General features: G+C 40.3%; 1 protein-coding gene across 1 annotated transcript in view; it reads right to left on the bottom strand.

Moving 5' to 3' along the window:
* The window catches only part of BICDL1 (BICD family like cargo adaptor 1), an 81,432-nt gene that overhangs the window by 23,277 nt on the left and 46,580 nt on the right, over positions 1-11,575 (bottom strand). The window contains exon 3 of the mRNA XM_015586850.2: positions 2,380-2,496. Coding sequence (XP_015442336.1) covers positions 2,380-2,496 — 117 coding nt within the window. The remainder of the gene's footprint in view (positions 1-2,379; positions 2,497-11,575) is intronic.

The raw sequence follows: 11,575 nt of genomic DNA, 5'->3' as shown, positions 1-11,575 counted from the left end.
AGGTCTGGCTCTAAGGTCACAGCTCAGACCCGAGTTAATAGGGGAGCCAGCAGAGCACAGAAAACAAAGCAGTGCTTGCATTATTAGCCTGTGTTCTGGGAAGGAACAGGACATGGACACAAGGAAAGAACTGATTTTACTCAAGGTACTTTTTTGCTTGAGCAAGCCATTTTTGAATAGAAGCAATTTCTTTCCTTTTATTAAATGGCTGGTATGTTTGTACACTGAACATCTAGCCAGTCTCCAAAGAGATATAAACCTTTTAGGAAGGTCTGTCTAGTCTCTTCAGTTTCAGTTGGAAAACAGAGGAAAAGAGGAAAGAGATGCCAAGTTTTCTTTGGCCTCAAGGTTTGCAGGAAAGGTAGCTGTGCCAATCCCTCCGAGGCCAGCGATGCTTCACCCCAAGAATGCCACCCTGCTCAGGACTCTGGGAAGCCTTCCCGAGTATCCCCAAATGCCAGTGGCCTTGGGGGACTTTCGGAGTCCTGCAGGTTCCCTGGCTCCTCTTATTTATCAGTTCTCAGCTGGACTGATTTCTCAACCAGCCTCTTGCTTGTAAATATCTCCTGACGTGGTTAAGATGTTCTCCAAGCTCTCTAGTCAGATGTGGATAACAATTCACGACCGGGACCAGCCTCAGACCTTTTCCAGGGAAGATTTTAAAATGAACGTGTAACTTGTCCCAGGTCCTCCGAAATCCACCTCGCCCTCTGCTTTTTGGCTGTTCTCACGCTGCACTAGAATTGTTCATGGGGCACACATCTGCCCTGGCCATCAATCAATCAGATAGGATGCCATCCTGGGGAAATAAAGTATGTGGCCTTTGTCCAGAGAGATCAGGTATCTAACCAAACAAAGGACTATTGTCTCACAAGTGTGCACCTGGGTGAGGGACCAAAAGGAACGGGCTCCCTTTGTCACTGGGCCCACAATTCCCTGCACCGAAGCAACGCTACCCACGAGAAGGGAATTCTTGCGCTCGCTGATTTTCATTTAAATACCCTCTGCCCTTTACACTTTCCTTCCCACTGATCATCTTTGTTTCCCAAGTTCCACTCAGTCAGGTAATGAGGTAATATGGTTCTGATACACAACCCTGGCCCCATGAAGTAACTTATTTGAAATGAACAATTTCATAGCTTGGCTTTTAAAAGTAGTGTTACCAGATGAAGCAAGGAATCGGCATGAGGTAGCCAAGTCCTTCACCCTGCCCCCCACACATGCCCTGGAACCTGTGACCAAATCTAGCAATAAACGCTCTTGGGAATGACCCTGTGTCACAAGGGTCTAGAAACAGTGATGGGGGGTGTGGGGGGGAGAGAGAAGACAGGCAGCTTGGACGAGTCAGACCCTGGCAGAGGCAGCTGAACGGCAAGTCATGCACACAAATGGTCACAGACAGGCATGCCGAACCCACCGGAACAAACTACTTACTTCGAGAACCTGCTGCTCAATCCCAGTAGGAATTCCAAGGGAAGGGAGGGGAGAAGGGAATGAGAGGCAGGAGAAAAGAGAAGACATTGACAGACTTTAGGAAAAATGTCTTTGGGTCATTTAGGAAGCAGAGGAGGAGCCTGCTTCTCTGGGCCTGACCACCTTGGCTGATTGCTTAACCACAGTGACGGTGGGTGCACAGTCACGTGGCCCTAGCCTGTCCCTCAAAGTGTAACTCAGCCACAAGCTTGCTCTTCAGAGCAGAAGGGATTCTCAGGCGTGGACCGGGTAGGAGCCTCCCCAGGAAAAAGCCCCCATTTGGGCTGGTGATATGGCCCTCTCCTCCTCACCTCACACAACTGGATCCTCACAGGATCATCTCCTAAGTGCTACTTTCTTTTCCCCTCTGGCCAACTCAGGGTCATAGACCCTGACTGCCCTCTTGTATGCTTTTAATACCAGTACTATCTTCCAAACGCCCAAGTACTTTCCATATATTAACTCAGCAAATCCTCACAACAACCCTATGAAGCAGATACTTCTATTCTCATTTTATAGGTGGGAATAATAGGCCCTATTAAGATGAATTGAACCGGACCAAATGGAACGGAGAAAGGGAAGATTCTCTTTCCCATGAGCTATTTAGGATTGGCAAGGATGTTTTTGGAGGGCTCAACATATTCAGTAAAAAGTAGGTCATTCATGATTTCAAAACACTCAGCAGTAACTTTGAAAAACCTTATTTTTCCAGCCAACAGACTACCCAGAGGAACCTGGATCAAGTGTTTCCTATTTAGTTTCTCACAGATATGTCTCTTCAGAGATTTTAGACAGAGCAGGTTTCTGTTCCCCAGTTCAGAGGGCTCCATATCTAAAAGACCAGCTGCAGTGCCTCCAATGAGAAAAGCACTTCTACTTCCAAACCCTGCTGCGTGGGAAGCTCACCTCGGCCTGCAGGCTTTCCAGACGGATGATGTGCTGGTTGGTTGATGAGTTTTTCTCCCGAAAATCTTCCCTGAGGGCGTGGACTTGCATGGAGAGTTGTCTCTCAACTTCTGATGCCTGCAAGCAGAGGAGACCTTCAGAGCTGATTCAGAGGTTGTGCAAAGGAAGTCTGTCCAGATTTTGCCTTTCAGTTCTCAAGAATCTCTTTGCAACGCTCTGTTCTATAAGGAGTACATGATGAGATGCTGGTCCCCCACTGCCCCCCGCATCCATTTGTTCTCGTGTGCCCAAACAAGACAAGGCCCTATCCCTACTTCTACCTTGAATGACTCTCTAGGTCCAAGACCACTTTGGTGATCAGAGGAAAGCCTAGTAAACAGTAACTTCTCAGATGTTAGTTATCATCATCACCACTCTGCAGAGCAGAAGCTCAGCAAACATCTACTGAATTAAGACAAAGTTTCAGTATTTTACATAAAAGAATAAGACAGATATACCTGCTAACTTAGAAATTCCTTTATTTCTCCCACCTATTTCCTAAGTGGGGATCAGGCAAATCATCTCTGCATTTCTCACTTCCACTCAACAATGGGCACTATTTGAAATTCTCTGTCATATCTGTTAAGATTTTTGCCTTTCATTCTTCAAGGCCATTTTTCGCAACTTTTAATACTCTAGGGAGTGCTGGCTGAGGTGCTAATTTCCCATCCTAATCTATTTATTCTCTAATGCTGAAACATAGCAAAAACCAAATATCATTTAGTGTGTCAGCACCTTTTCTTGAATATGCGGGAGAGTATTCTGAAAGAATGCTCCCTCGGTAAGACACAAATTCTAGTCCTCCTGAAGACTTCGTCCAGGCCCCACTGAGGGGTGCCCTGAACATTGCCCAGTTGAGAAAAGAGCCACAGGACAGGGTATATAAGTGCCTCAGTGCTTTTTTGAGGCTAAATGGGGTTAGTAAGCTTTATGGGTTCTCAGGAGAGATCACTGTGTGCTGAAATGGCTAGGAAAGGCTTTTGGCAGAGGTGGGATGGTAATAATGTTGAAATGGTAGGCTAGCTGTTTAATGAGGCTGTCGCAGTAATGGTTACATGTTCAATAGTTTTTATTTTTGATTGCTATGTAATCACTGTCCATCTTTTTTTTTTTTCCCCCCAATAGATTCGACAACTGTTGCCCTCCCCCAGACTGGACAGGCACATAAGAATCTCAACCTAGAGTTCTAATTTTAAAACAACAATTACAAAACATACAACAAAATCAAATCAAACCATCTTTTTTCCTCCTTATTCTAAATTTAATTTCAGACACCAATGGCTCGTTTTAGTCTTCTTAATCACTTAGAAACACGTTAGTCATCTTTGCCTAAAAATAACATTAGTAATATTTACTGAGTGCTTACTACATGCCAAGAACTGTGCTAAATGCTTTAAATGCATTATATCAATTGTCAAAAATCAAAGTAGGGCCTATTGCCCTCAATTTACTACTGAGGGAACAGGCTCAGGGAAGTAAAGAAACTTGTCCAACATCTCAGTGTGTGATGACATCAGAATGGTAAATTTTGGGCCATCTTATCCCCAAATTAGGACTGCAGTACTGCCTTCTTATAGCTTAAAATAGTTTTTCCTATTTCTATCGCTCACTATTGAATGCAAACTTCATGCGTCTAATTTAGCAAGGCTCCCTGCCCCACCCCCCTTTTTTTAACACTAAGCAATTTTATTTAAGACTCTTGAAATTTCTTCTAATAGAATTTAGGGCCCATGAGGAAAATTCCATTTCATAAGTACTATAGTTTATTGCCTGTACTGAATTCAGGTGACTATCAGGGTTTCAAATATATTTAGCTTTGTAAAGCGCTGGGTAATCCACACAGCTGACCTTCTTCTGAGCACCACCACCTTGACATGAAGCATGAGATAACCAAGCAGGCCACAGAGATCCACTGAGGGCTACAAATCTAGCTCAGGTGGTATCAGACATGCTCCCATGGACCAGTCTCCTCTCAAAGTGATCTTCCTAGAAATAAAGCTTGTTGCTTCCTACCAGGAAGCCTGGCTCCAGAATCTGAGCTCCTAAGTACTAAGCTATAACGTCCCCTTTAATGTGTGACTCCTCAGATGTGCCCAGGGAAGTATTTTTCACAAAGGCTTTTAATCTACAGCTCTCATGTGAATCTCCAACAGCCCTAAGAAGGAGGAATTGCTGGTCCTTGTTTTACAGACAAAGAGGTGGAGGCTGAAATGGGGGGTGGCACTGCTCTGGTCTTTGGCCTCCAGTTCTATGCTCTGCCACCGCACCATGGCCATCTCCAGTCAGATGGTCGAACATTTGCCTGTGTCGATGATGGAGGGGCTGGATCAATCAGATGTATAAATCTACCATTTGCAAGGAACTAATACATCTTTCGAAAGAAATAATTTTCTTATTTTTCAGAGATTGAATCTGGCTCAGATCTTTAGACCTAACAGAATGAATATTATCTATTTCTGTGCATAAATTTGATAATGATCTCTTAAGTTTGTACACAGCTCTAATGTTCTAAACGCTTTCTGATCAAAGTATCAGGAAGCTGACAAAGCCAGTCTTAGCTCCATAATGAATTTCAGAGCTTCTTCAAAGTTCTTCAAGTAGGAGTGTTAGCCAGGGTAACAGTGGTCCTTCTTAAAGGATCTGTTTTGCTCCCGAGAGGAGAAATGATATGATGGAAAGAAAAAGTTAAGAGTCAGATGGTCGGGGCTGGAGTTCCATGTATACATGTACAAATTATATGAGTCATTTAACTTGAGTCTCACTTTCCCAAATTATAAACATATTTCCCAAATTACAGACACAAAAAGGGCAGGTCTAAAGGAACGCCCATTTCCCTCTTTCTAATTCAGGACTTTGTGGGATTGAGTCAAATCACTAACATTTAGGAAAAGAAAGAAATAAAAGAAATATTGCACTGCTACCAATTTAGGGCAACTGTGGGAAACAGTAAAAAATCCAAGGATCAGTTGTTTTTCTTGAAAAAAAACAGGTACTGGGAAACCATGTATATGTTACATGGCACTGTCATAGACACAGTCCGCTTCTGGTGTCTGCACTGAGAACAGTCTGTTAAGTGACTCAGCCAATATCATGCAGGTGGTGGGGTCAAGCTGAAAAATATGGGGAGATACAGAAGTATTTTGCAGCCATACCTTTCAGTTCTGGTTTCCTGGAGAGCTGTTAAAGCTCTTCAATAGCCAGCAAATACCCAGGAGCCATAACTCTCTTGGAGATACAAATTTTCCTATTTCTAGGTTTTGGTGGTGGTGAGGAGTGATAATAGGATAGTTCATTCTGACAGTACAAAATGGCAGGCATGGGATTTACAGTTTACTCTCAGAATGATGAGTTTTGACTACCATGGCTGATTATGTAGCTAGAAACTGCTGTGGCAAATTGTGGCAAAAAATGACATCTGTAATCATAGGTGAACATATAAAAAAAAAAGTATGACTTTAGCTCAGGTGTTTGTTCTTTTCTTCTTAAATGCTTAAAATTTTTCTATACTAAGAGTAACAAATATTCACAGTAAAGAAAATTAAAGGTGACTGAAGGATTGAAATGAAAGTTAAAATCTCCACTTATCTCTAGTCATTAGTGCCACTCTCCAGTGATAGCTCTAATTTTGTCTATATTGCAAGTTTTTCTTCTGAGTCCTTCGAGATTTTTTCTACCCATAACTATCAAAAACATTACCAAAAATATTGGCTTTAAAAATACATATATTTTAACATATTTCCATGTTACTGTGTAGCTCTATCTTATTGTTTTTAACAACTGCATGGTAATTAGTTATATGAATCCAACATAATTTATTTAAATAGTCCCTACTCATGAGCATTTAGTGTTCCAATTCTTTGCTATTATAAACACTGCTGCAAAACCCATCCGTGCTTACACATCTTTGCACTTGAGAGAGAATATCCATTAAGTGAATACATTTCTATAAGCAGACTTACTAAGTAAAAGGATATGCATATTGCCAAATACGAGTATTGCCAAACTGACTGCCCCCCCCACCAAAAAAAAACTTGCCTCAATTTATACCTCTACCAACAAAGTACAAATATGCCTGCTGCCCAATAGCTTCCCACACCACTTGGCATTATGAAACATCTTTAGATACTTATTTCTAATATCTTTAAAAACATCTTTTATTTTCATTGCAAATTGGATGATTAAAAACAACCAAGACATTCGAGAAATAACCAGTTCTGTTAAAGAAAGCTGAAAAGTCTGACACTTACATCGTCCTTGAGCTACCTGAAATGAACTTTTATAATCTGAGTGCTTAGGTTATTATTATTTAATTAACCTTCAAATTGGCAAAACAGACTGACATTCCTTCTCCCTAATATGCTTGATTTGGCCAGAGTATCACCTAGGACAGATTACTTCCCCCACTGAACAGAGCTGTTCCATGATTACCCTTCTCACTGACATGATTAATAACATGTGAACATGTCCCCAAACTAGGACATTTAGGTTAAATCTGCTTAAACTGGCCAAAGCAGAACCGTTAACTGTATATTTTCTTGTTAAACAGAGGAAGGGAAATTGCATTAGTTACACATGAGCATCCATTTAACTTATGTGTCAAAAGGAAAAATACATGAACCAATTAGCCTAGAAATTATAGTAGAAAAGATATACTATTTTAATATTCGGCCTGATTTACTGTGTTTTACTTTCAGAGAAGAATTCTCAACCTTTTTCCCGCCAGGGTGTGATAAGTAATGGGCATCGGCCTGAAATACCTCAGAGGGGGCAGTGAGGGTGACAGTAAGGATGCTAACAGCTACAGCAATGGTTCACATATCAAGCATCTGTGATGTGCTTTACTCTGTTCTAAGCATTTCACATTTATTATCTCACTTAATCTTCACAACAACATGAAAAGTAGGTAGTGTGACTCCCCCCATTTACAGATGAGGCTATCCAGGGTAAGCCATTTTCCCAAGGTCACACTTGTGCTGGTAAGTGCTGAGCTGGGATTCCTCTTCAGATCTGCAGCTTCTGCCCTTGTACTCTCAACCTCAACACATAGCAGCCCTTTTCTATTGCCCTTGGCTCCCTTCTCAAAAACGTTTATTAAAGTGAAAGTGACATTAGAACCTTGAACTTATTCTAAGAAAAGGGTGAATTATTTAAAACTATTGCAATATAGGAGCTTAAACTGGTTCTGGGCCAGAAAAAGAACATTGGTGAGAAACTGGCAAAATTCCAGTAGGAATGCAGATTTGTTAATTTATCTCCATGTTAATTTCTTGGTAACTGTTCTATGCTTACTTAAGATGTTAACATTACGGGAAACTAGATGAAGGGTATCTGAGCACCTCTGCCTTGTTTTGTAACTTTTTGGTAAGTCTAACAAACAAAAAATATAAGACTGGTAGTGCCCTGGACATTTGACAGCAGAAAACGAACCACCTCTGAAGGATGGAACATTCATCCAAAGATCAAATAATCTTCATAAATAATTTTCAAATAAAAATAAGCAGATTAGAGCAAAACAAAAACAAAACGAACATATCCATGGAAACAAAGACTCATGAAATAGCATAAACAACAGCAGAAACAGATCTATAAAGACTTCAGATCCTAGAATTATCAGATAGAGATTATAAGACAACTGTGTTGATTATATTTAGATAAATAAAAGACAAGATTAAGGAGTGATGTAAGCATCATGGCAGAGTGAGAAGACACCTTTGTTTCTCCCCTTAAATTTACAGCAAATTGGACAACTATAACTTAACAAAGAATCCTCTGCTCAACACACAAACATGCCTGAAAGACTTATGCATTAGACTGTCTGAAGGTGGGTGAACTGGAATGAGTAGAGAGGGTGAGATAAGAGAAAGGACAGGAACGGTGACTGCAGACAGTTCAGCACCCGCCGCGGCTCCAGCGAGAGCACAGGGGTGGAGAAGCGGGGCTGCAGCCCTCACACTACAGCCTGGATTGTAAGAGCGGCATAAGCAGCAGCCCTCCGAGAAAAGGCATCCCTCCCCATCTGCATCACGGCAGATCCCAGCAGAAGTGCCTGGGAAGCCTATAACAGTTCGATGGTGCCCTCAGCCATTGCGGATGGTGGGGTGGAGCCACAAAATCATGAACTTGCCCTCCCTGCCTGCCCCATCCTGGCAGAGCCCAACAGAAGAAATGGAATTGCCTTTAAAACAAAGCAGGACCAGCAACCACTAGTAAAAAGCAGGCAGTGCTGTGAGCTCACAAAAGTAGTTCTCCACCACCTGCCACATACCCCAGCACAGTAGTAGTGCCCTGTAACTGAGGCGAGGTGGTCACCCACCATTCCAGTAGGTACATGGCATTGTCTTTAACTGAAGCGACACCACTCCACTGTGGTCTCAGAGCTGCAAATAATGCAGGTAAAAGAAAACGAAAACTTGCACTATAACATCACCCACTGGAAAACAAAAGAAAAGTACCTTACCTAGCAACCTGCTGAATTGTTAAGAACAAAATAGTATCTAAACAAGAAAAGAGCTCACTACCTCAAATGAGCACACAGAGAAACAATCCACCAAATATCATGACCAACCAAGGTAACATGGGAGCACAGAAAGAAAGTGACGTCTCCAGAAACCAAACTTAAACTCATGAAAGACTGTGACTTAAATTACAGAGAATTTAAGACTGTAGCTATGAAGAAGCTCAATGAGATACAGAGAACTCAGAAAGGCAGATCAATGATCTCAGGAAGAAAATTCATAAAAGGAGTATTCTGCCAACAGAGACTGAAACTATAAAAAAGAACCAAACAGAAATTCTGAAGCTGAAGAGCTCAATAAATGAGATAAGGAATGCATCAGAGAGCAATAGAAACCGAGCAGACCAAACAGAAGACAGAATTAGCAAGCTCAATGATAAAAACCTAGAAATGACCCAGGAGGAAGAGAGAAAACTAAGAGTTAAAAAAACAAAATGAAAGAACTCTGTAAGAAAACTACCTGACTCCATTAGAAAGAGCAACATAAAGATCATGAGGTATATCAGAAGAAGAGAAGGAGAAGGGAACAGAGAGCCTACACAAAAAAATTATTGATGAGAACTTCTGAAGCCTATGGAAAGAAGTGGACCTTAGAATAGAGGCAGCTAACAGAACACCTAATTAAACCAGTGCAAAATACATTCTATTCAAACTGTCAAGAATTAATGACAAAGAAAGAATTCTCAAGGCAGCCAGAGGGGAAAAAAAGACTATAATCTACAAAGGAAACTCTATTAGATTATCATCGCATTTTTCAGTAGAAACATTATGAGCCAAGAGAGAGTGAAAAGAAATATTCAAAATATTGAAAGAGCAGGAGACTCGTCTCTGCTCCAAAGGCAAACACAGGCTCAAAGTGAAGGGGTGGAAGACAATACTCCAAGCAAACGGCATCCAGAGAAAAGCAGATGTAGCAGTACTTATACCAGAAAAAATAGATTTCAAGATAAAAAGGGTAACAAGAGACCAAAATGAACATTTTGTTATGATAAAGCGAGCAGTTCACCAAGAAGACATAACCTTTATCAATATATATGAACCTAACCTGGGAGCACCAAAAGGGAGGAAATGACGAAAATTCAATTATAGTAGGGCAACCTGAATACCTCACTCACAGCAGTGGATAGCGCACCCAGACAAAAGTTAACAGGGAAATATTGGCCTTAAATGACATTAGATCAAATGAACTTAATTGACATTTGTAGAAATTTCCATTCCAAAATGACCGACTACACATTCTTCTCAAGTGCACACAGAACATTCTCAAGGACAAACCATATGTTGGGGCACAAAACAATTCTCAATAAATTTAAGAAAAAAGTCATATCAAGCATATTTTCCAAACATAGCTGTATTTAACTGGAACTTAACTCTGAGAAAAAAGCTGAGAAAACCACAAATATGTGGCAATTAAACAACTGAACAACTATTGGGTTAAAGAAGAGATCAAAAGATACACAGAGACAAATGAAAATGGAAACACGACACCAAAATTTTGGGATGCAGCAAAAGCAGTACTAAGAGGAAAGTTTATAGCTTTACAGGCTTACCTCAAAAACAAGAAAAACCACAAACAATCTAACATTACACCTTAGAGAACTAGAAAAAGGACAAATGAAGCCCAAAGTCAGTTGAAGGAAGGAAATGAGATGCCAATTTAGGGAGAATGACTGAAAAAAATAGAAAAGCAAATCGCAGAAAACAGGAACTTGGAATTTTAATAGCAATGCAGTTGCCAGAGAAATGTAGAGAAGGAGAAAACAAAACAAAAACAAAACAAAACCTGAAGCACAGTAAGCAGAGTACTGATTGCAAATATTCAAAATAAAACCTTTCTTTTTTCTGGTCTCTCAACTTGGGTTTCAACTAGTTAGAAGTGTATTTTATTAATTAATCTCTCTCCTGCTAGACTCTGAGTTCTAGTATCCAGGCCATTATTTAGCACATCACTGGTGCTTAATGCATATCTGGAGGACGATTTATGTTTTCTTACTCGAAAGTTGGTTCTCCCGTTAAGTGCTATTTTTGCTCTATAATACAGAGTATCATTTCTAGACTCTGCACAGTACTACTTTACTACCAAGCCAAAGGAAACACAGAAACATATGATTCTTTCCAGTAAAAAATTTGAGATTTTTACAAAATGAAGGTAAGTTTCATATGGTTCAAGCTTTTAATTTTATTGTAGTGTTTAACAGGAATCCATTTTTCTGAACGACCCAAAGTTCAGTGCCTATAAAAGTAAACATCTACCTAGCTAATCCATGTTGGGTTATTGGATTCTTGTAAGTTGATAAATACTGTGGCTGTGGACATCCGCTATACTACCTTACCAATTAATACTTTCTTAGTTCAGATATGTGATCCAGGCAGATGAACCTCACTGTGCGTCCAGGATTTATTCACAAGGATGTTCACTGCAGCATTGTTTTTAATAGTAAAAAATTGGAAGCAACCTAAATGTTCACTGTTAGCAGACTGGATTAAAAACATTATAATACTGTAAGTGCAACAGAATGTAATATACATCTACCCACATAATATTTAAAGACTTCAACAATGTAATATAATATAAAAAAACAGCATATTTGATCTCACTTATACAAAATTATGTGTATATATTTATGTGTACAAACACATGTA

This window comes from Pteropus alecto, unplaced genomic scaffold (genome assembly GCF_000325575.1).
Source record: "Pteropus alecto unplaced genomic scaffold, ASM32557v1 scaffold113, whole genome shotgun sequence".
Taxonomy (NCBI): domain Eukaryota; kingdom Metazoa; phylum Chordata; class Mammalia; order Chiroptera; family Pteropodidae; genus Pteropus; species Pteropus alecto.
The sequence above is the reverse complement of the archived record's forward strand: the minus strand, read 5'-3'. Positions and strand labels throughout refer to the sequence as shown.